Source organism: Equus quagga, chromosome 3 (assembly GCF_021613505.1).
Source record: "Equus quagga isolate Etosha38 chromosome 3, UCLA_HA_Equagga_1.0, whole genome shotgun sequence".
Taxonomy (NCBI): Eukaryota; Metazoa; Chordata; class Mammalia; order Perissodactyla; family Equidae; genus Equus; species Equus quagga.
In genome coordinates, this window is record NC_060269.1 from 1,980,640 (window position 1) to 2,006,464 (window position 25,825).

Here is a 25,825-nt window from a genome sequence, read left to right on the forward strand (position 1 = left end):
CCAAAAGGGCAAACGGGGACCATGCGGCAATTCAGAGCCGTCACCCACGCAGCTCTGAAGAGACCAAACGAAAAAGGGTGTTTCCAGGGCCCAGGAGCCCATGCTGCCCAGAAAAGGGAGTTGGCTGGGTCAGTCCCCGGGGAGGCAGAGCACAGGACCGGACAGACAGGGAACGGACCTGAGTGCAACACAGACAGGTGGACGAGGGGCCAAGTGCCCTCACTGGGCAGAGGTCTGCCACTGACCAGCCGAGGAGGGGTTTTCTGTGGATCACCCCCCACACACACCCCGTCTCTTGATTTGGAGGGATTTGAAAACCATGGCTTTGACACTGGAAATTTCCATATTCAAACTAAACTCATATAAGGAAATGAGGTTACATTTGGTTAAAATCCAGTCTCCTCTCTTTTTCTTAGGACTTACTGGAACTTATGAGAAGCAGTTTTTGTTTTTGTTTTTAAAGGTTCTCAGCAAGGCTCGTTGTCAGACTTGTATTTTTCATCGCATCCCGCCGTGATGCAGGTCATCTTGGCAACTGCCGCTCAGTTGCTTCCTCTTGGCTCTACGCCGAAGGCAGGACCTGCGGGTCTTCTCATGCCTCAGTGTCTCGAAGAGAGGGAACCTGACGGACTTCTGACCACGGCATCCTACAGGATGTGGTGCGTTGTCTGACACACCGGCCCTTTGTAGAGAGACTATGGTGTGGAGGCTGTGGCTCCTGGAGGCCCCCTGGTGAGGCACTGGTGTGGAATGGCTGGGTTGCCCCCAGCGCTGGTCTCACAGGTGTTTATCGCATAATCCCCTTGAAGGAGCTCCTTGTTTTCCTCAGACAGTTGTTAATTTAAAGGACAACTTTTAGTTTAGCTTTTTCATAGACTGCAAATCTCATTTAATTTAGATTCGTGTTAAATTGTGGTAGTTTTTAAAAAGGAAGGATATGGGGTTTCATCCTGTAGGTCCTGTCCTTGATGCACACGTCCACAGAGACCTTCACTGATTTGTTCCTTCAACTGAAGGGAAGAACTTTGAAACCTCTGGAGTGGAACGGGACTTGCTTTGGGGCACCGAGGTCTCCTCATCTGTGCTGTTTTCCTTCTTCTGCACTAAAAGATAGATTCCCCGAGGGCAGGGACACTGTCCGACTCACAGCCGTGTCCCCGGGATCCAGACTAATTCCTGGCACCCAGTGGCTTCTCATGTTTGTCAAATTTTTTTACTGAATGCCTAACACGTAATGGATACATAGGATTGAACAAAATATCGTTCTCTAAGGGGAGGAGACAGATAATAAACAAATCAAATATATGGTCTCACATGGTGGTAAGGGCTGTGGAAAAAAAAAATAAAGCAGGGAGGGATAAGAAGGGGGCTCCAGGAATGGGGGTGGGGTTACGATTGTAAGGGGAGTGGACAGGGATGTCTGACTGGGAATTCGTTGTCTGAGTAAAGACCTGACAGGGTGAGGGAGTGGGGCGTGCCAACACCTGGTGAAAATATTTCAGGCAGAGGGGGCAGTTGGTGCAGGGGTCCTGAGATGGGCGTGTGCCTGTGAGTTTTGTGAAACCACCAGGAGGCCAGTGTCAGCTAGGGCAGAATGAGCCACTTTGAGGGGTCACATCAAACAGCACATTGAGGGCTATGTCGACGACTTCGCCTGTACTGTGGGTGAGGTGGGAAGCCGTTTGGAGGGACACGATGTGACTCAGACTTTGAAAGGGCTCCTTTGATGGTGGGGTGAGAAGAGTCGGCAGAGTATGGAAGCAGGAAGGTGTGCTGGGAGGCAATAATGCAGTGAAAGGATGGCGGTGGTTTAAATTAGGATGATGGCAGTGGAAGGGTGAGAGCTCATGACACTCTGGAACACCGAGAAGTATGAGTCAAAAGAGCTTGCTGATGGATCGGCTGTGGAGTGTGAGAGAAAGAGGGGCATCCAGGACCCAGCTGAGACTCTAGGCCTGAGCAGCGGAGGGATGAAGTTGCTCTTGCCTGAGCTGGAGAAGACAGTGGGAGGAGCAGGTTTCAGAGGGAAGATCAAAAGTCTCTTCACTGGATATTTAAGTCTGAGATGCCAATTCGACATCCACTTGAGATGTCAAAGTCTGGCTTTCAGAGGATAGGGTTGGTGTGGAAACACACATTCAGGAGTCAGGTGACAGAAAATGGAAAGGAACAAAATACAGTAAATTCAACTCAGGAAGGGGTAGGTGTCTTCTCTTAACCTGAGGGGTTTTATGAAAAATGCTTCTGAGCACATACCTGACCTGCCTATTCAGTGATCATTGACAAAATTGAGTTTAAAATAGGAAACAGAGAGGGGCCAGCCTGGTGGCAGAGCGGTTAAGTTTACATGTTCCACTTTGGTGGCCCAGGGTTCGTGAGTTCGGATCCCAGGTGAGGACATACACACCGCTCATCAAGCCATGCTGTGGCAGCATCCCACATAAAATAGAGGAAGACTAGCACAGATGTTAGCTCAGGGTCAATCATCCTCACACACACAAAAAAAAAACAAGAAAGAAACAGAAGAGTACAGAATGAAATAGAATTAATATCCAGCAAGTACATGGTTGGTAAGAGAGTGTCTGGAATTTGCCTAAATTTGGTTATTAAACCTCACAAGATGGGTGTTGTTGCCTCTGTTTTATGGACGGGAACTGACTTTCAAGGAGGTCGAGTGACTTGCCCAACAGCACAGTCAGCAAGTGGCAGAGCTGGGCATGCAGCCGGGCTGGCTATCTCTGGAGCCCGGGCCCTCCTGTGACCCTAAGGCCTCCCAGTCACACGGTTAGTTGAGAGGGCGGGGACTGCGGCATCCCTGGGCTCAAGGCACGCTTCTTTATTTATGGGGTCAAGCTCTCTGTCCCAGGGTGAGGTCTAGATGGGTTTCCACAGAGTGGGTGAGAGAAACCATAAGTGGACACATCCATCGCTTGAGAATGATTTCTACTATTAGTTTGAAAACAAAGGACGTTCTATGTCTCACCACCAGGTTGTATGAGAGCACGAACAAGACGTGACGAGGATGGATTAGGAAGAGAAATATGGAAAGGGAGCCTAGCCCGTTAATTACATTACTGCTGTTCATGCCAGGCCGAAAACCCTTCACCTTTGCGGCCCCACCTCAGCCAGCACAAACAGTCTCATTGTCAACACTGAGCTGCTACCACCCCCCCACCCCCACCTCGCTCACTCACCCGCCGCCACCTCTCTCACTCTTCAGATTAGCGAGGCCACCGGGCCACCGGGAAGGAAGAAAGAGCATCCTGCTGAATGGGCAGCCTCCCGCCCAACAATGAGCCTGCTTATCCTGACTGTCCTTTCTTCTTGGGTCCTCTGTGAATGGTGAGGTTGTTTATCACCTCGAGTAGCACCTCAGAATCAAATGTCAGTGACATGGATACGGGAGGATAAGGCGGCTCATTCGAGGTGAAACGGATGATACTGTTTGCGTCGGTTATCACAGTCTGAGGGGAGGAAGGAAGGAGAAACAAGGAAGACGGAGCAATGTCCCTCTCAGAGGGAGACGGGGAACCGCGCCAACAGCCTTCCCTTTCCAGGACACCAAAGAAGCCATTGTCGCCCGGTCTACTCTGGCCTCGACAGGAGACACCTGATCCCATATCAGAGCCTTGTTTCCAGGGCAGAACTAAAGCCATCTGTCCCGACCCAGTGGCACCTGGAGACCACGCGCGCTGCCCGCCCGTGCCTGCGACTAGGCTCTGCCCAGCCCCCATTTCCTGTGGTGTAGGCTCACCTGGGGGGGTTTCGCTGGTCACCTCAGCTCTCAGGTCTTCAGCAGTTCGCTGTGGAGTCTGAGATGTCTCGGCTCGCTCCCTCGCTCCCTCTGGCTCCATTTCACTGAGTCACTTTCCAGCGTCAAGGCCCCCCCTAAATGACTGAAAGGCAGAAGACAGGAAGGATCTTGCCCAGGGTTCTCTGGAAGGTGAGCAGTTGGAGAGCGAGGCTGAGACTTTGGCGACCTGGCTCCAGACAGACCCTGGGAAAGATTGATCTGCGTTCTTTGGCTTTACTGATCCCTGGGAGGGCCAGACAGCGGGGGAGACGAGGTTTGTAACACAGGACCCAGGGGCACAAGGCCAAGGGGACAAGAAACAGTGGGTGTGGAGCTGCTGATGAGAACTTTAGCTCCCTGGGCTCCGTGGGTCTGGTCTCTGATGCCCTGAGGGAAGTGACACACCACGAGAACCACCAGAACCAGGGCTGAGAGCGCCCAGAGGCTTAACGTCCAGGCTGAAGGTGTCTGCGGTGAATTAATACAACACATGAAACCTCCCAAAATTAATTTTCTAGGAAAACTTTCTGGAGAATGAAATGCCCAGATTCTCAGTATCTTAAAAAGCTGCAATACGAGTGTTAAGCTTTTGTGCTGGGAAGGAGGCAGCTCGCTAAGCCCAGCAGGTGGTCAGTGTGGGCTCGGGCTGGGCTAGGCCGAGGACAGGCCGTGCTCTCCCTGTAGGCCCAGCCGGAGCTGTCACCGAGGTTTTGTTCAAGGAAATGAAGGGCGCAATTAACAGTTTCCACAACTTGGGCTTCATTGCCTTCAAGTCACAAGAGGGTAAACAGTAGGAAGAAAAGGGAGCCGCCAACATTCCAGAAATCATGAACTTCAAAGGAGTCGGGAAAGTCCAACCACAGGCCAGGAAACGCAGCAGGGAGAGTGGCCGGAAATGTGATACCCTTTTCGTGAGAGCCCAGGGAGACCCTGTGCTGCCAAACCACTGCTTCTGGGGAGGCACTGCTGGGACGGAAGCTTCCAGAAACCCCTGAATGGCTGGTTTATTCTGCTGGGCCTGAAGCCAAGGGGGTAATTGTCAGGGGAGGCTGTGGATTTGACTGATGCTTGTGCGAGCAGGCTCCATCATCAGCCAGGAAGCCTCAGTAATTACCCACTGCAATATGCGTGTAGACCCGTGTGTGTGCACACTTGCACAAGTGTATGTGTGAATGCATTGTCCTGGGGGAGTGGGGCATAGGGAGAGGGAGGGCCACTCTGTGCTTTTACATCCGGGCTGAGATTTACCCCTGCTTGGTGTTTATAGCACAGGGTCATCAGAGAGAGGTGAGTCATCAGAGCTTTCTCTGTTCTAAACTCTACATTAAAAAGAGATTTCCAGTCCTCGGTAACTCACGCTTCTCCGGCCTCAACAACCTAACCAGATTAGATTAAGAGCCCAAGTGTCATGGCCTTCCCCCCAGCTGCACGGCCCAGAGACTCCAGCTCCACTGGGGTCCCACCCAGCTTCGGGGGTCGCAGGTGGCCTCGGAAACAGCCCTTTATGTCCTTCTGTTCAGGGTTCCTGAGCTGGGGATGGAGGAGCCGCCTGAATGGCCATGCCTCTCCTAACCTCTGCACAGCCCAGGCGGTCTTCTCGACAGTTGCACGTCTGTGCCAGGAGGGGTCCCTTCTCCACTGGCCCAAATCAGCACCCACAGGGCGCTAAGGAACCGCTGCACTTTCTGGAGTTCTTCCCGGGCTGGGGCCACCTGTTCCCTCCAGACTGTCCCAGTGGCCGTGACCGTGCTGCCAGGCCACACACAGCCTGTGAGAACACCCTTCCTCTTCTGCTGGAGCCCCTCTTTCACGCAGCGCAGGTAGGAGCTCAGGAGGCGAGGAGGATCAACCTTCCAGCCCAGTGCTTCTCAAACTTCAGCATCTATTCGAGTCACCTGAAGGCTCTGTCAAGCCTCCTGGCTTTAACCCCAGGTTTCGGGCTTCTGTGAGTCTGGAGCAGGACTCAGGGTTACAGTTCTGGTGAGCTCCCACGTGATGCTGATGTTGGTCTGGGGATCACGCTTGGAGAACCACTGCTGTCGACCAGCACTACGCTGCCCTGGGCCCCTGCCCGCCAACAGAAAGACACACCTAGACACGTGAGGGTCTTAGAAAGGGCCCAACTTAGGTTCAAGCTGGCACCTCCATCACCATCACAGAAGATGAGAAAATACCGATCCTCCCAAGTTTTGCTGTTAAAGATGATTTGACTGCAACCTGGCAATTTAGGATCTGACTCAGGAACTTCAAACTCGCACGTCCCTTTATGCATAAATTGTTGACAACACCATTCTGGGGGTGGGGGTGGGGCTCTCCTGAGTGCTGAGGAATGACAATTTTCATGACCTTCTCTCTATCACTGTAATTATAAATACCATTATTCTGGGGGGACAGCAAAGGTTCTTTCCTTGGTGAACTGGTAAAGCTACTTATGGGTGGGAGGTCTGGAGGATGAGATGAGGAAACGGGGGAAGGGGACAAGTGGATGCTTCCCGTGTGCAGCCCCCGAGGAGGACCCCTAGAACTCCAGTCATCGTGCGTTAAACGGGCTTTGAACAAAGGGGCTTCCTGGGAGCCTAAACCTTGCTGAATATTCCTGTGGGAAATGTGTGACGAGAAGACGCTAACTTACCGCCAACTGGAACTCAACTTGTTGCAAATTAGAGATTCCAGTAAATGTGCTGAAGGTCTTTTGTCATAGATGAGCATTCCTTTGCCCTCGTGTATTTTTCAGCCATCATGCTATGGGGAAGCAAATTCTGTCTGGCACTTGCTAGGCTGTTGAATGATGGCTGTGGTAATCGGGTTTCCCATGTCTTTCCCATGGAATTACGAGATCATCACTATGGCATCTGCTGGGCCTGGGATGGGTCAAGGCTGAAGTTCAGATGGAAAGCCAGGCTTCTGGAGACAGCCATGCTCAGTGTGAGGTTTGATCTTTTGCTTTGTTCCAACATTTGAGTTTGGCTCGAGGTAGCTCTTAGCAACAACGGGGGCAGAGGAGAGCTCTGGGGAAATGAACGCGTGGAAGCTGAATCTCCCAGATTTCATGAACTCCAGGGACCTTCAAGTTAATCTAATTAAGCCCTCCACTCTACAGATGAGAAAGCGAGGCTCAGAGAGTCACAGGAAGCCCGAGCCTGAGCGTGGCCCCCTGGGGTCAGCTCAGGGCTCCAGCAGCGGGAGGCCAGCCTCCTGCAGAGCAGTCGTGGACCGCCGGTGCTTGAGCGAGCTGGCAGGTGCCAGGAGACATGGGTTTGGCAACTACTGGGTTGACCAGTGAATGGCTATCTTTATGGTATCTCTGAGCTTTCGTATGAGATGGGTATCAGGCATCTCTGGGAGGAGTCACGGTAGGCAGCCTTTTCTGCCCTCAGAGCGTGTTGCAGAAATCCTCCTCCGTGGAACCCCTTGTGAAATGCTGTATGCCAGCTTTTAAAGTCCCCTCATGGGATCAGTGCCTTTGGAACAGATTTGCCTGCGATCCCGGGCGGAGCATGGTGCACTGAGAGTAAGGTTATCAGATCAAATATAGGATGCCCAAAGTTTGATTTTCAGGTAAACAACAAATAATTTTTTAGTATAATTATGTCTCATGAAATATTTGGGGCATAGTTATGCTGAAAAACATTCATAGTTTATCTGAAATTCAAATCTAACTGGGAATCCTTTATTTGTATTTTAATCCTATTTTAAATTAATCCTATATTTATATTTTATTCTATATCGCTCAATCTGGCATTCCTAACCAGGAGAGCCCTGGCCACAGCTGCTCTGGAGATGAGAGCAGGACAAGAGGGAAGTAAGGAGCTTCCAGTGCAGGAGGCTGGTCCCCTGCTGCAGGAGGCCATGAGCACAGGCAGCCCCCGCCTGGCTCTCTGTGCCGGTGAGACACAGCCCGTCCCCAGCCCGTTCCCAGCCCACTCAGACCAGAGGGCCTCAGACAGGAGTGGCACTGCCCCCACTTGGGATCTTAGGGGTGGTTTTGGTTGTGACAGTTGGAAGGTCCTACTGGCACTCACTGGACAGAGATGTCAGATGTCCTGTACGTGTGGGACAGGCCACAATTCACCCCACGTGCTTGTTGAGCGTCCTACCTGATGCACTCATGCTCTTTCTCAATCCAGGCTTATTCCTGACAAGCTTCCTATGTCTCCTGGGGGCGGTCACACTCCAGCATTTATGTGGGAAACAGGTCATTATGAGTGACTTTCCTTTTACTTGTCTTCTTTGCTACAGTTGAGGCAACATGTATGTGTGTTTGGTTATTCGTGCCAGAAGGCAACAGTGCCCATTTCATTCAGGGGTAGAATCGGTGTTCCAGGACTTCGTAACGACAGGGAGCCTCTGCTTGGTAGAAACGGGAAGCACTGCCTGTGCCGGGCTCATTCCTCGGCCCTGGTGAACCAGGACGCTGCCTGCTTCTCCTTCCTTGGTTGCACTAGTGAGGATTAGGTTTGGCTGCATGTAACAGAGAAACAAGACGAACCGGAACAGCAGCCTAACCACAGAGACATTTATTTCCGTTTCACACAGACGACGTTCAGAGGTGGGCAGTTCAGGGTGGGGAGGCTTCATCCTTCCCGTCCCTGCTCGTCTCACGGTTCTTGCCCTCATCAAGGTGGCCACTGGAAGGCCTTGCCACTTGGAGTGCTCCCTTCTGGAAGCCAGCCTCCGCCCTGAGGGGGCCCAGCAGCCACAGGGAGAGGCCCACATGGAGGACCCGTGGCCTCAGCAGAGCTGCCAGTGCTCCAGCACCCACCAGCACCTTCTGGCACTCAGCTGTCCGCATGAGAGACTAGAGAACCACCCGGTCAATTCACAGACACATAAAAATAAGACCTTATTGTTGTTTTAAGCCACTAAATTGAGAGTCAGGAGAGGTTGTTGTGCAGCAATTATTACCCAAACAACATTCATTTATTCATTCAATGGGTTCACATGCTCAGCACTATTCTAGGCGCTGAGGATCCAGGTGTGAAAGGACAGAAGGCGCCCAGCCCTCCCAGAGCCTGCCTTCTGTTTGGCTCCTGCCCCCAGGCACGTGCTTCAGATGGTCATTATCTTCTTCAAGCCACCATCCCCCCTTCGTATTTTACAGATAAATTGGAACTCTTAGGTAGGAATTCTCCCAGTTTCTTCCTCCCACAGCTCCGTTCACCCGGACGGACACCGTCTCCTGCCCTCTCTGACAAGCGGGTCAGAACCAGCCCCCTCCCGGCCCTGCCCACCGCCCCTGCTCCGGTCCAGCCCTCCTCTCGCGGTGTCTCTGGCTTCTCGGGCTCCATGAGCTCCATTCTTTCATCGTGCAGACAGATCCAATTCTCTTCTATTCAAAAACCTAACACGAACCAAAAGGCTCCTCTTTGACCTCATATTCTCCCTCTAGCCTCTGCCCTCTCTCTTTCCCTCACAACTCTTCCTAGAAACTGCGGTCTTCTCCCTCTGGCCGTCTTCTCCACCCGCTGCGCCAGCGTCCGCGCCACGGAGTTCCCCTCAGCAGTCACTACCCACCCAGCCCTCTCTGTGCTGGGTCCCAGCGAAGCTCTGAGGACACGGAGGCTCCTGCACCCCCAGAGCGGGCAGGTCGCCTGGGGGACGAATTTCAAATAAGTAACTTGGAAATGGATACAAATTACAGATTGGGGTAGGTGCTTTGAAAGACTGTGGAGGGGGCGGTTCTCGAGTAGAAGAGTTAAGGTAGGTCTCTGTGAGAGGTGACATTTAAGCTGACAAAATAACCTTTCTAAATTCCTTCTTACGTGACCTTTCAGCACTTGACACGCCTTACCATTTTCTTCTTTTTCAGCCAAACTCTAGGCTCTTGCCATGCTGACCTCCGCCTCCGGCCCATCCATCTTTCCTTCTCCTTCCCTTCCTTCGCCAGGTCTTGGTCAGGTTCACCCTCAGCTTTCTTGTCGCGCTGACATCCTCCCCAGCCAATTGCATCCACATCTGTAACATCAGCCGCTGCCAGTGTGCTCAAGCTCCCAGACCTGTGTGTCCAGCCCAGTTGCCACCCCAAGCCCTTGGCTCATCTATCCGGCTTCCTTCCAAGCAACCCTACTGGGGTTTCCAGCAGGCAGTTCAAGGCCAGAGGTGAACCCAACCTCCTCTTCCTGCCACTCTGGGTCTCGGTCAGCACTGCTCCTTGAGGAAGCCAACCTAGGTTTCTCCATCTTGCTTTCTGCCCCCTCTCCCACACACACAGACACTTTTCTAACAGTTACTAAGTCCTCTGGACTCTATATCCTTAATGTCTCCTGTTTCTAGTCTATTTCCATCCCCTTTGTTCTTCCTTTTGTTCATATATGGCCCCCCAACTCCCCATCGTGTCCCCCTGACATGGACAGAAGCCTTACCTGACTCCCTCCCCGGGTCCTTCCCCCTTCTCTCACCCTCTGCTCTGCTGTGAGAGCGACATGGCTAGCATACAGCTGAAGATCTCGCTGCTGTCAGAATCCTTCAGCGGGCCTGCTCCGGGTCCTGCTCCGTGTTCTAGTCCGCGCCCCCGCCCCCAGTCCTCCTCCAGCCACAGCTTGGGACCAGGGGTCTGGGCATGACTTGAGCTTCCACCCTTGCCCCACCCCCCAGACCCCAATCCAGAAATCCAGAACCCCGGGATTCGCTGTGCACACGGCGCGAAGGAAGGGCCCCAGTGGTGGTCTTGCTCAGGCCCAGAAGAACCAGGGGCGGGCGTGGCCCCTCCTACATTCACCGCTGCTGTTACTGCCCCGGGTCTCCCCTCCCCTCGTCCCTAGCGGCCGGGCACCTTTGTCCTCTACCTGCACGGCCTCCTCTTCTACCCATCGCAGCGAAATTCCTGCTCCTCGTTCGGTCTCAGCGAAAGGGTCTCTGCCCCCCTCCCCCCGGCCCCCCGCAAACGCAGGCGAGGCGTCCTAACTCCTCCGGGGCCTTGCTGGCAGCTTCTCCGCTTTCTCCGTCTTTCCCAGCCCCTTCGCCCTTGGCCTCCGCCAGCCAAGACAGGCGTCTCGCTCGCCCACTTTCACCACCGCTTGCGTTTCGACGGCAGGCGAGTTTAGAAAAAGCGCGGGTATGTGGTGTCGTATGACTAACAACGTCAGGTGCCCCGCGCCCTGAGCACATGACCACGTTGTCTTCACTGTAACTCCGCGGAGCGCACACGGTTAGCAACCCACTTTACAACTACAGAAACTGAGGCTCAGCAAGGTCGAGCTGAACGTCCCGGGTCACACAGCCGGCACAGAAGGCCGAATTCCCATCGAGGGCCCGTGGTGCACACGCTCTGCTGCAGCAGCTCCTGCTGTTGCGCCCGCGTTTGAGCGACCTGCTACGCGTGCGTTTCACCGCGACGGAGAGCGTTCTCAGGGCGGCCACGTTCCTCAGCGACCAGTGGGGACTTTTCCTTAAGGACAGACGATAAGGCGGCCGTAAAGATAAAGACCGCAGTTAACCTCCTCACCTTTAACTCCATTTTGTTTAGTGTGAGCGACGGTCGTAAGACGTGTTGGAGGTAATTTGTAGAATTAAAAATCCCAACGGAAAACGTGTTCCCAGGAGTTACTGTGCGTTTTAGGTTGAGCAGTCAGGCTAGTTCGAGGCAGAACGGGAACGGGACACGCTGTCGCGCGCGCCCTGATGCCCGCTGGTCCAGGGGCCCCAGGGCGCGGCGCGGGCCGGACCCCCCGCCCGGGAGCCCCGCGCGCCTGCGTCTCTGCGGGGTCTGCGCTGCGCGGTCAGCACCGCCCTCCGCGAGTCACCGAGCTCGAGGCCCGCTGACCTCGGACAGCTGCTCCGGCGCCCGTCAGAGAATGGGGGCAGCGAGACAGTTCTGGGCCGGAACGAGTTCAGACACAGCTTTTTAAAGAATCAGGGTCACAGTCAATCACGCTCTAAATTTACGCTCCAAAACCAGTCCCCAGCACTCTGCTTATTCTCACGAACGGGTTTGTGTTTCCATGGGATCCTACCCGTTTAGAGCGGGCGCCGCCCTCTCCTGGTGAAGGTTCCGGGTGTGCAGTCCACGGCCTCGTCCCCCTGCAGGGACAGCGGCTGCGGATCGCACACAGAGGCCACAGACCCTCAGCGGCTCGCCCGGCCCCGCCGCGGGCCCTCGGCCGGCAGACACGCGGCGCTGAGTCCAGCAGGGCGGGGGGCGGGGGGCACACAGCCGAAGGACGGTCACTCTGTCATCCAGGCGTGGGCGGCTGTGGGCAGAGCTGAAACTGCCAGATTTTATCCAGAGACAATTTAGACTATTGTAAAAAGTTGGGGAAGGGCAGTGTATCAAAGAAGGAGAAATCCGAAAGGATCTTGGATGAAACCCATCCATTTAGCCCAAACGGCTGCTTTTAAGCGCACAGCCGCGGGCGCGGTGGGCAATCTGAACCGCTCAGGGATCCGCGCGCGGTCTTAGGTGGCCTAAAGGACCACACGTATGGATTGTAAGAGTCATTCTCTTTTGCATTAAGTTTATTCTTTAAAAATAACACGGTAGATGATAGTTTTGGCTTGGTGGTTTTAGAGGAGAGGCATGCTTTTACAAAATTTGTAAACATTTTTGTTTCAATGATACTCTTCTTAGAAAACGCTTTCCCGTATGCCTCCTCACAGGCCGGGAGAGCGGCTGGGTACCTGCCATCACCCCCATTTCTCTTGTGAGGAGCCAGAGCCTGAGAGAACCTTCGAGAGGCCCCAGGCCGGGTCCTGCCTCCTGCCCCCCCTGCCTGCAGGCTCCCTCAGACCCTTGGCCCCTGAAGGGACAGGAACTCTGTCTCCTCTCTCCTCCTCCTGAAACACTACCGTGTTTCTCAGGGCGGTCTTTTGACAATTTACTCTCAATGTGGTGGGTTGGGACCTGGACACATCCTTCTCATTCTCGAGGGGTCTGGAGGTTAAATTCTGACTCAGGGACCGGGAGGGCCTGCTCTGCAGACCCCGGGGGGAAGGGCAGCTTCCTGAACAGCCCAGCCGGGAGGGCATTTCCCACGGTGCCGGGGGGCTCGCGGGTTCTTAGTGCGGTGAAGTGAGGGATCCTGGAGACCCGGCAACCCCTCTCTCAGCCAGCAGCGCCAAACGATGGCCAGCGACCGAAGCTCCAGCCTCGGCTCCTCCTCGCCCCGGCCTCCAGGTCGGGCCGGCCGCACGCGCCGTCCGGGGGCGCAGTGTCACCTGCCCCGAGACGCCCGCCCTGCTTCGCCCTCAAAAGACACGGCGGAGCCGAGAGCCGGCACGGGACCCTGGTACCACTCACTGTTTTCACACAACTGATTTGTACCAGACATTTAGCATTTTGTTCAGATCCTCAAAACCATCTTTTTGTTCTGGCTGGTAAATAATAAAGTACACGCCCAATAACACACTCACCTGAAGTTTGAGTCCGGCTTTATGACAAGCGTCTGGCAGCTTTTTAGAAGGCTCAGATCACGTCCTGGGCAGGACAAGCTGATTAAAATGGCTGAATAGTTGCAACCATTAATTTCCTCATTAATTTATACTTTCAAATTTAATAGAATTAATCTGGATGACCATAATGAACTGTAATATGAACTTTGATATTACTGCACTCAGTCAAAGGGGGCAGCTTTAAATTCACTTCAGAACGTCACGAAATTACTTTTAGGGCACTTCATACAGTTAGCTCTGCTGGAGCTGCTGTCATCCGTGGGATGGTTTTTCTGGACGAGTACGTAACGCCCTGCTCTATGGAAGATGTGTAAGTCCATGGAAATTTTAAATAGTTGTTATATTGCTGCATAGGATTCCTGTTAAAATGACATTTCTAAAATTTATATTGAAATGAGTGAGTTAAGATGTAAATTATTTATTAAAATCATCTCCTTTAAATTATTTCATTTATTTACACACACACACTTTAAAAAAATATGTGATTTACAAGTAAAGATATTTTGGAATATCTGATTAACACCCGATCAGCACATTTCATGTCCAACAGGTGTTGTAAAATGTTAGTTAACTAGCAGCCAGACAAACGTCTACAGGTATGTTTGTTTCTGAAATCTGAATTCGTCCTTCTCTATTACCTGGGACACGGCTAGACTTAATCTGCTTGGGATGCATATTAGCTAATTTACGTAAAAGGGGGAAGGGTATTTTAAAAAATTACCTTGTTACCAGGAAAACACTCATGTCTGTTTTTAGGCGCCACATAGTGGCATAAATCAAAGTGACTGTCTGACATTAACCATAAGGCATGTTGATATGACAGCAAATCTTGTTACAAAGTAGACATAAAGCACAACTTAGGGGGACTGTACATCATGGAATTGTAACAGCCCCATAGTAGGGTTGACAGCTTGTTAACACTCGTCAGCCCCTCTCAGACTAATTTGGGAAAGGAAATAACTCACACTAACCTCCCAGCTCTGAATCAGTATATCCTGGTAACTGTTTCTTTTGGCTACACAGAGGTAAATGGATGAATCCCTGGAAGTGGATTCGGGCTGCCTACACTGGTTGCTCAGGGGAGGCCTTCACCCTGTGGCCAATCCCAGGAAGGCCTCTGCAGGGCACCGACACGCCAGGCAGGTGGGGACAGCGTGGACAACACTTCTGGGACAAGAACCTCCTGAGAACTTTGCCAACAGAGACAGGCTCAGACCAGGAGTTCGAATGGGCACCCCGCGCCCTGCACCATTAGATGTTTTTCATCTGTCGTCTTGTGCTGCCGCCATTCATGACTAACGATAACGTGTGCGTGCAGATTGCTCTTAATCCTCACCACCCCTTAAAAAATAAAGATTCTCCTTCTTGGTTGACATCACTATGCAAATCGCCCTCTGTGCCAACTGGCCTCAATCCAGGACTCCTATTCCTCGCATGCCTTTCAGACCCTAATGACTATATGGAGTCCATGGCAATGACTGCATGGTACATGGGGTTATTAATGATCTTAGAGATAATTTTATAAAAGAGACGCTGTCTGGAAGTAACAAGTTATCAGGATAGTTTATCTCCGAGAAAAAAAATAATGTTTTTAAAGTTAGCAAATGACCTAAATGACCTCGATTTCTTCTGTTTGTGATTAGTAGACCTGGAGACTAGCACCCTGCTCCCGCCCTCTGCCGGCCCCCTCCTCGGCTTTCCACACATGACTGGGAGGCTGATATGGGACTTTTCCTATCCTTCGAGCCTGGTCCTGGCCAAGACAGAGGAGACGTAGGTTCAAGGCCAACTCTGACCCTGGACGTCAAGGATTTGACTGCAGACAGACAATGTGGTTCTCCAGCACGGACGTGTTTTCTGGGCTATGTTGTCTTGGAGGTGACGAGGTGGCTTAAACACAGCAAGAGTTCCTGAGAACACTGGTTCTCCCCTTAGACTGGATACTTTTCTTTTTTTTTAATCTTTACTTTTGAACAGGTGAATGTATTAGGGATGGTGAGACTGGCATCTGCTAGGAGCTGACATTAGGTGGCACCTGTACGTCATAGAGTCGACTGTGAGTTTAATCAACATTTTTAGTGTTCATTTTTTGAATCCCACGCATCCTCTAGCACAAGCCTGACCTAATGTGGATCTGTAACAGACATGTAATGGGGTGAAACTGGTGTTCTTTACCTTCTCTATCTGAAGTGGTGAGCAGAGAAATGGTTAGGAATCAGGAAAGCAGAACTGTAATTTTGGACCTGTCTTTTACCAGCTACTTATAATGGGAAACAAAAATAAGTTTACAGGATTAACGAGAAAATTAGTGCTGTGGATTGTCTCAGCTTTTAATGCTTTAACTAGCGATCACACTATTTCAGTTTTTAAAAAGAATGGTAGGCCATGTACTGTTTTTTAAAAAGTCACAGATATATATATAAAGACATAATATTTTCAAAAGTTGAATCTTTTAGTGTGGCAGGAAGCAATATTTAGAATCTGATCTAATGCTTTAAATGCATTTGTCATAGCTCCAAAATTAGTCTTAAGCCACTTCAGGACAGCGTTTTAGCTTCCACCCCACAGAGGTTTAATATGTAATATCTAGGAACGTTGGCAATACTGTGCTGTGGTATCCATCCATGCACTGTTGATGGTCACAGCAAGCATCAGAACAGAACAGGATTATTGAAACGCTGCAGACAATGCAAACTAGAAATGGGTCCTCTGAAAGGGATGAGAGGGGAGGTTAAAGAATGTCGTTCCAAGAGGAGACATCAGGCCGGAGAGTCACCGGAGAAGCTGCAAATATCACAGTCTATCTGTGGAATACTGAATTGGCCAAGACCTGACTCAGGCTTCATGTGACAAGCACCTATCATAAGATACAAGAAAATTACTCACAAGAGATATAAATATATGCAACTTTAAACAAATACGGCGAACTTTTAAAATAGCTTATTTACAATGTGTACTATTTCTAATATTAAATGAGATCAACCTGGATTACAAAACCTAAGATTTGCATGTGAGCAACTGCAGTGCTGAGTGTCTACTGTTGGACAGCTAAGGTTTGTGACACCTCCCTGTTGTTTCTCCACATAAAATCTAGGTTGGTAGATGTGAAAGATATTTGGTTTTGAGACTGAACACGCAAATAAAAATCTGTCATCAATACTATTTTTGCTTCCACTCTTTGGCTTAATGAATGTTTATCAAGAAAAATGCATTCTTGGTTAACAATGGGTGCACATAGAACCAGCATGTACACCAGCGAGATGAGCATTTTTGACTCTGATAGAGCGAAACATCCAGCAACCCCTCAGCAACCAAGGCAGCGGCTTCTCTCCTTACAGTGGACTCGCTGGATGAAACCACTCCAGGAGGTCCTTTTTTTTTTAGAGATTTTTAAAAACGATTTTATTGAGTTATAATTCACATACCATACAATTCACTCCTTTAAAGTATACAGTTCAAGGCTTTCAGTATATTCATAGTTTTGCAACCATCATCACAATCAATTTTAGAACATTCTCATAACTCTAAAAGGAAACCTCTCACCCTTTAGCTGTCACCTCCCCTCCCCTATTTACCCATTTCCCACACTCCCCCCAGCCCTAGGCAACCACCGATCTACCTTCCGTCTCTAATGAACCACTCTAATGAAGGAAACAGTCAGTGGACATCAGGGTCCAAGTGGACACTAAACACATATCTTTGATGGTTGGAGCTGTGAGACTTTACAGTATCTGATGAAAAAGTCTAAAGTTTCTGAGTGTGATTGATTAGAAGAATGAATCTCATCAAAAATAATAAGCTGAAAACAGCCACAAATTCAGTATGTGGAAAAGTACTCTTCAGCCATTATCAATTGTATGCATCAACCATTTGAGGTCAGCCCTGACCTACTCTATTCCACCTCTTTGCATGTGAGATGTTTAAAAGAATAAAATCTATGATAAATTGCTTGTAGTTAATGGAACTGTGCATTGTTCACTGTGCAAAATCCCGTTTTGGCCAGTCTATGTACAGGGACTTCGCTAGTATACATCGAATGGCTCTACCCTCAAGGAGCTCACAGCACAGAAGAGGAGAATGGATGTGTATAAACAAATATGTGTAAAATAATGTTAAAACATTCCAGGTACAGCACAGAGGGGACTTATGAGGACACTCAGTTTTGCGTAGGGACACCGGTGGGGAAGGCAGATGTCAGAAACAGCTTATAAAGGAAGTGACCCCAGAGATTAGCTAAGCATTAGTAATGCTTGGGAAATGGAAGAAGGGAATTTAGGTAGAGGGACAAGCATGTTCAAAAGCATGGAGGTAGGAAGCATCCTAGACCCTTTGCACATGAGCAGACAAGAGTAGGGTGTTCATAGGGAAGGCAGTGAGGAGGATGCTGAGGGCAGCCAGCCACTGTGTGAAAGGTACTACGTGAGATGCCTAAGAGGTTGGACTTTACCCACTGTATTAGTCTCCTGTGGCTGTTGCAACAAAGTGCCACAGGCTGGGTGGCTTAGAACAACAGAAATTTATTGTCTCACAGTTCTGGAGACCAGGATTCCAAATCAAGGTGTCCGTGGGGCCAGGCTCCCTCTGAAAACTTCAGGGGAAGGATCATCCTTGCCTCTTCCAGCCCTGGTAGCCCCAGAAGTCCTCCAGGAGGTCCTTTTGAGAGGCTATACTATACTTTTGATATTAATCTCTAAAGAAGTATTTTTTGGTGACTGGAGAAGGAAACAGGAGCAGAACAGAGATCTGGCAGCATCTATGCTGTCCCAAAGTCTCATATATCATTGTTTTCATTTTTAGACAGTCAGATGAACACACGCCTTACAGCCTCTTCGAATTCAGGGACTCTCCCAGCCTTTCCACTGAACGCCTCCAGCTGTCCACCAGATTCCGCGTCCTTCACTCAGGCGAGGACAGCTCCCCTGTAGCCTCCCTGACTTGGTGGAAAGTTCATTTCTAGTCATTTCACAAAGCAGAGTTCTTTGAGTCTGTCACTTTGTAAAGTCGTCTTAACGCCAACTCCCTACCAGAAGGTCCAGGGTTGTGTCTTCTGTCCCCAGTTCCAAGAGCCTATGCTGATACCCAATACCCCAGGGCATTTTGGTTCCTTTGTACATCTGACACCAAGGAATTTCTGTTCATTCTCTCAACCTTGGTCAAGTATTAGACATTTTTCGTATTCTTTTTTAATCTAGCATTTCTAGGTTTTGGAACAGGGATGCAACTAGCTTAGCTCACCCTGTTGTTGGAAGTTATTTGTTCCAATTTCTAGGATTATAGAATTTTAGATCTGGGAGAACATTAGAGGTCCTCTTTCTTCACTTAGTGAATTGAGATTTCAATTTGTTTTTATATTATCAGGTACCAGATAAGTTTGGTACTTGAAAAAATTCCTGAGTTGTTTTAATTTTCTTCTATTCATATAGATTCTAAAATCCCATAAGCTAGAGATTCAATTCAATTTTACATTTATCAAGCATTTCCAGTGTAATGGGTCGCTGAAGATAACCAGAGGTATAAATTATGGTCTGACCTTAAAGGAGCTCATATTTTAATATGGGGCCCAAATGTGAACAGATAACTGTTAAATGATGTAAGAAGTCTATTATAAGAAGTATGAATGGAATGCTTTGATAGATTCGAGGCTCTTAATGCAGCATGTGAAAGTCAGAGAATGGGAGGAGGTGCTACTGGTGCTGGATCATGAAGGATTTATGTGTGTGTGTCTCTGGGGCTGGTGGTGGAAGTAAGGGCATCCAGGCAGAGGAAAGAGGCTGCTGAAGCCAGAAACAAACAGTGCTGATAGAGAGAGCGTAGGAGTGAAGAACACATTGAAAAGGACCTCCAGTACAGGTCATATAGGGTTAACCCAACAAACAGTTGCTGAGGTCAACTTTGTTGAAACCATCTGTCATCGAATAACACACCCTGCATGTAAACATGGTATGATTATATGCTCTTATTTTACTGTTGAGAATATTAAATATTATTCATAATCTGAACATTTAAAGAACTTCTTTTTCAAAATAAGCATAAATATACAGGTTTTAAGAAAGATCAAATGCAAAATTGTGATGGAGGTTGGCTACTATGATCTTCTCACACGGCTCTCCTGTTAACACTCGGGGCTTCATCCTCTCCCACTACCTACCACCCTATTCAATTCAAATCTCCACCCTCCGCCCTTCTCTTCTTTCTCTACAGTAAGGCAAAGTTAAGACTCAGAACCACTCTTCCCAAATGACCATCAGGGCTGCATTATGACTATGATAAGTCACCAAAGAGTGAAGGAAAGGACAGGAAGATTTAAAGATATTTCCCTAAACAGGGTAAATGATGGCCCCAAAATGATGTTAGAGAATTGTAGTAAAATCTTCTTTTCTCATAAATTCTCACATTTTTTCTTTGTATATTATGTCATAGAATGATACAACCATGGATCATGTCAGGTTCTTGCACATGGGAGGTATTCAAAACACATATGGTGAATGACTGAAGATAATTTAATTGAGCAAAACAAACAAAATGACAGGGTCCCTGGGACAACTTGCTATCCTCGTGCAGGAAGGAAGCTGGATATCTGTGTCACTCCATGTGCAAAAATCAAATCAAAGACCTTTGGATGGCTTAGTGGGGATGACTGCTAACAGGGACAGGATTCTCTTTTTGGGTGATGAAAATGTTCTGGAATTAAAAAGTAGTGATGATCGCACAATTCTGTGAATATACTAAAAACCACCCAGTTGTACATTTTGAAAGGGTGAATTTTATGGTATGTGAATTCTTTCTCAATTAAAAAAACAGATGCAAAAAAAAAAAAAAAAAACACCAAAACCGAACAGCAACAATGAAACCATAGCCCAGCAAGTTGAATGGAAGCTCTAATTGACGTGTTCTACCCAGGGAGTCCTAACACTGAAGAGGAATGTAAGTTAAAGATGAAAGAACACTTTTTAGTTAAAACAGGACTGAAGACGCTCAAAAGACATAATGTATTTCAATAATTCTAAGATGCATGTTTTTTCACATTTCTGAAATACTTCTTATAATTGGCGGCGTGTTATAGTTTATTTGGCTGCATTTTTTCTTTCTTCATGGCACATAAAATTGTGATATGTCTTAGAGTCAATGAAGGACAATACTTAGCTTTTAGAAGGATGTGGCAGTGGCTGCTAGCTGTCCCTCAATATGAGCTCTCTTCCCATAGAGCAGTGACATTTCTTTAGCTGGGTAAAGGGCAGCCGAAGACTGTATGCCCAGTTTTCCTTTTAGCCAGGTGTGGCCACATGTCTAAGTTCTAGCCAATGGTATGTAAGCAGAAGTAATAGGTGCAAATTCTGGTTTGTCCTCTTTGAGAGAAGGAGCATGCCCTCCCTTCTCTCCTTTTCTTCTTCCCTCTCTTCCTATTTCTTTCGTCTCCTTTCTTTCTCCCCCTCCTTCTTTATTCCTTTCCTTCTAAATTGTAGATGTGATGGTAGGAGCTGAGAAGCCATCTTGATCCATGAGACTGAAACCATGTGTTGAGCTGAAGCTGGTAAAGCAATGAGAAAAGATGCCTGAGTCCTTAATGATTATGAAACCAGTATTCTAACCCTAGAGCGACTATGCGGACTTTCATGTGAGAAAGTTCTAGTTTAAGTCACTCTTATTTGGGGTTTTTCTGATACAGGAGCGGAACAAATATTCTATCTCATATGAATGGTTTCTTACTTTCATTTTTCTGGAAGTAAACTATCATTGCTTTCTTCATTGGGCTAAATTCTTCTCCCCTAAACACACACACACACATGCACACATACACACAATTCATCTGGGCCAAAAATGAGTTACCACAAGCAGCATTTAGTTATAAGGAATGTATTGGGAATAGCTTTTCCCTTTTCATTATCATAGAAAGATGACTTCCGCCCACCCTTAGTCCAAATTTCTGAACAATGCCTTTGTCAGGACAATGTGTTCAGGGCAACGGAAGGCAGCTTCCAGCGCACTGAGACTCCTCGGGAGTGCTGACTCTGCCTTGCCACTGAGTTCCTTGGCTTTGCTGCAAAGCGGTACAAACACATGATCGGGTTTCACTGTTAAGAAAATTCTGTCAGCAACACACATACAGTCAAGTCTGCTGCCTGGATAGCTGAACATTCGGGGACTGAGATTTAAAGAAAGGTCTCATGACAAAAGTTCACGGGAATGCTGCCCTCTGGGGTTCTCGCTCTGTCTTCTAGTGGCTGTGAAGGGCGGCCAGGGCTGACGTCACTCTGTCCTTCTGACGGTCGCACTCTCGGTTCTTCATATTTGAGGAGACGGGACGGTGAGGAGGCCTGTTGGCTTGATCTTACTAATGCCACCGTCTAGAGTACAGATTCTCGGATATTTCATCTTCACAAGATGGGCTGCAAACTGAAAAAAAAGAAAAAAGGCCAAATTTGGAGAGGATATACGAAATTTGTATTTCCCTGATCCCATTTTTTTCTTCAAGCTGTGAAAGACAAAACTACTTTGATGATACTATTGCTGCCACTGGTGTCTCAATGAATCATTAATTTGGTTTTTAATATAAATTAAATCACTTGTTTATATGTTGACAAACAACTTCTTTATGCTATGGAGTAAATGTGTCTTTTTAGTTTTCTTCTAAACTTGTTTGAATAGGGAATAAATACACATGGGAAACAATCCGCACAGTCTAACAGGGTGACAGTGAGCAGTAGCTTCCTCCTCCCTCTGTTCTCAGCCTCCCTCTCAGAAGTCATTAATATCCCTATTTTTCATGTATCCTTCCAGCAATAGTCAAAACATTCTCAAATCTGGATTCCACAATTTCGATATTACTGTCAACTTACCAGTTATGGCAATCCTATGCACCATATCCCAGAGAAGGCCCATCAACTGGCTGTAACATGTCTTTGGAGCAACCGCAACGAACACTTGAGACCATAAACTTGGAAACCATAAACGTGTGGCCACACCCAGCTATAAACTGATGCAAGAAATCTTCTAGACGCCCAGCGAGAAGGACTCGGCGACGTTACCAAGACCTACAAGTACTTCCCTGACGTGGCCCGTGTCCCCCCGCAGGATTGCTCCCACACTGCCCGCTCCCCGGCGACGCCCTGCCTCGGGACGCGGGCTTTGGCTGTGCAGGTCGGCCTCTGTGGGGAACACGCTCCCCCCCCGCCGCCCCCGGGCCTCCCTTGAGCTCTCCCCGGAGCCCTCCCACTGCCTCATTCCTGCCCCTCAGGGGTCCCTTCTCCAGGCCTGAGTCTCCACCAGGGGCCTCTTCTCAGCCCCAGAATTTTTTGTGCAAATCTCTACCTTTGGCTTACCGCATTTATATAAATTGCCCATTTAAGAGCCTGTCCTGTTTCCTCTTCCAAACCATGACCTCCCCACCACGGCGAGCCTGTTCTGTTTCTTTTCATCCCTCATGCCCGGAACACGAAGGGGCTCCACATCTGCCTGGTGGATGAACTGTGATGAATGACACATAACCTGGGGGGTGAGGATGAGGTAGAGAGGGTTCTTCGGCTCTCTGGCCGTTCTGTCTCGATGCCCTCCCCCTTGCGCTACACAGTACATTCCTCCTCCTTGGGCATTTGTGTCTCCTCAGTTACGTTCTCATAACCTGATCTTATATCCTTCACGAAAACGACATACTTGCTCACAGTGCTATTGCTTCTTGGGAGTATTTGAAGCTTATAGTTGGGGAAGTCTCAAGCCAGCAGTCTAGACCTGACGGCTCAACAAATCAGCTGAGCGATTTGGTCAGTAAAAGTTCAAGGCCTCACCCCAGAGATTCTGCTTCATTGATATGGGGCTCAGGAATGTGTGTCGTTTGTCTGTTTTCTAACAAAAACAGTAGATGATTCTAAAGCAGGTAGTCCAAGGACAGTATTTTGAAGAGTTCCATCTTAAGCCAAAAGGACAAAGGTGTTAGTAAGTAGGTGGAAGAGATGTTGCTAGACTAGGATCTTAGCAATCTCCAAAACAGCTCACATAAGGAGATCTCAAGCTGCTGACCCCACTCACCTTCTCCATCATTCTCTGCAGCACCTTAACAGGGATTCCTACATCAGAGCCTACCCTCTTTTAGAGCCACCTGAGGGGATCCTTCACAGTAATTAACATTGATTAGAAATAGTGCCCCTGTGTTTCCAAAGTTACCGGGTGGGCGAGCGTGCCAGTGTGAGCGGCTCTTCATCTGCTCTGCTTGTTTCTCCTTGAACCCCAGTCCCCTCCAGGCTCCTGGGCCCCGAGGCACGTGCAGGCAGCGCAGACCCTGGTACTGTATGATTACTGAAACACCCCAGCCTTGCTCTCTCACAGCAGCAATACAATTACCACTTAGGCCAAATTCTCAGATAAACATTCCATTCCTCAGAAGGCCTGTGGATAAGCAGTCTTGGCATTCAATACTTTCAAGACACCGCACAGGTGAGAAGACGAGTAGGGAAAGACCCACAGTACATTTAACTGATCTCAAATTAAGCTGCAGAGCTGGGGGAGTTCCCACTGCTGCTGGAGGGGGGACACAACGGGCTGCTGAGCCGGAGAACATGACAGCAGGCGGACAGAGCACGGGAGGTGCCAGGCGCGGCATGTAGGAGGTCTGGGAAGAAAAGGAGAACAGAGGACAGGGAGAGGTAAATGTTTAGGTGCCCTAGAAAGAAGCAAGGCTGTGCTCTCAGGTTAAGGCTGTGAGGTCTGCCCCTCTGATCCTAATGGTGAAGCCATGACTGCATCTTTTCCACCCCTTGCGTGCACACGGCTCCTTCTCTCCATGCAGTCACTCATCTGACCAACGATGACCAATGTTCATCAACCAGACATTTCACTGAGCACTGAAGTCCCAGGCTCTCTTCCGGTTTCTGCAGTGCTTACAGGTCGGTGGAGGAGACAGTAGCAAACAAGATCAAGTAGCATGACTACTCTGCAAGCAGAAGTTCAGCGTGCTTCTGAATTTAATGGGTTGGGGCTGCCCCCTCCCCATTCTTCATTACTGACACGTGAAGGGAATGGGGACCAGATCTGATGGCCACACTGTGATGCTGATCAGCAGTGTGCTCTGTGGCCACAGCTCGACAGGGAGGGGAGCAAAGAAAGGGCTGTGATGTACACGGTGGTTCTGCCGTGTGAACAGAGTCATGTGACTCAGGGAGGGGACTGTGGGGGGACAGAGGAGAACCAGGCATGCAGAGTTCAGAGTTTTGTTGTCTCCACTCTCCATCTGGCAGGGCTCTGGCAGCTTCCGTGAGTAAGCCACAGGGCACTGGACTTTGTGATTAAGGGCCTAGCGTAGGTGGCAGCTGCAGCTTTGGGAGAGGCCTGACTTCAAACTGAGATCACACACCTAGACTTATGAGCAACATCCCTGGTGGAAGTGGTGGGCCCTGCGGTTACGAAGTCATCAGAATCGTCTGGGTGCTTTTAGGAAACAGAGGTACCCAGGCCCACTCCAGCCCAGCAATAAGTGAGTTTCTTGGGATGGAGCTCCAGCAGCCGTTGTTTCCCAGCTTTCCAGGTGATTCTCTTGTGTAGCCAGCATTGAGAATCACTTATTGGATAATGGGCTTCGTTTGCCGTTCAGGTTCAGGTTCTGTTTTTTCTAGGTACAGTCCTGTGTGAGAGCAAGTCGCCTTGCGCTAAAGGAGGCTGTCACGTTTGCAGGGCTGGAAAGTGTGAGAGTCATCCCATGTGGAAGGAATGGGGATCCTCAAACTGCACAACAGCTGAGGTCCACAGGACAGCCTCCCAGCAGAAGTGGCAGGATCTGGTATTTGCTGGAGAGGATGCTGGGACTCGTGGCCTCTGAGAGGTGCTTTTCCTGTGGGTAGTGCCCCCGTGGAGAGGGCAGAGCTCTTGCGTGGCTGTCACTCCTCTGGCCAGCAGGACCTGCTGGCGGCATTCATCACCAGGGCCTGGGAGGACACACCTCAGAACAGCACTGTGTGGAAGTGGCAGGCTCTTGTGGGTGCCACTCCATCTGGTTCTCTCTCCTCATCTCACATCTCGGCTTGGATTAGGAGGCTGGCACGTTGGTCCAGAGGAAGTCAAGTTCTGCTGTAGCAGGAGGAGGAGTGGAGGAAAGGGATTTTTGATCACCACAGAATCAAGCAGGTTAACTAAGGCCAAGAGATTAAAAGCTGAGGACAGGTGAAGTTTGAAAGGAGCACAGCACAGGGCCATGGTGTTTCTCACTGGGGGTCCTGGGACACAGGTTTGGGTGGAATCCACAGCAGCAGCAGGAAACTAAGAAAACTGGGCTTCCGCAAGATTCTGCAAGGAGCGACTGCAGGACAACTAGGCCTCGAGGTGGAACTTTGGCTCCTGAGCTGTAAGTCCGTGTTGGGGACTGGACAGCTGGCGTGGACTGACTGGCGCCCTGGCAAAGCTCACACTGAGAAGTCCTTTTCTCTCTTCCATTTTATCTGTCCATCCCTTTCCCCCAAATAATGCTAAGTTTGGGGTATGGAAATACCACTTTTGGTTGTGCCTGGAACTACATAAGGGAAGTGGCAATTATCCTGTAATGAGTAGCTGTAGTAACTTCATTTTCTGGGTTTTATGGATGTGAGGTTGAGGCTATACTAGTCTTGTGTGTCCTCTTGGTCCTCTGGAATGCTGAAAATATGGGGCAGATTTAATATTTCT

At 49.3% G+C, this 25,825-nt stretch overlaps 1 protein-coding gene across 4 annotated transcripts in view; it reads right to left on the minus strand.

Moving 5' to 3' along the window:
• Window positions 1–19,985: 19,985 nt before the first annotated feature.
• The window catches only part of TBCK (TBC1 domain containing kinase), a 196,148-nt gene continuing 190,308 nt past the window's right edge, over window positions 19,986–25,825 (minus strand). For 3 of the 4 annotated variants that reach the window (XM_046656525.1, XM_046656526.1, XM_046656521.1), the window contains one exon: window positions 19,986–21,574. In XM_046656525.1, coding sequence (XP_046512481.1) covers window positions 21,464–21,574 — 111 coding nt within the window. In that variant the 3' untranslated portion in view covers window positions 19,986–21,463. The remainder of the gene's footprint in view (window positions 21,575–25,825) is intronic. The other variant, XM_046656522.1, reaches the window with a different exon arrangement.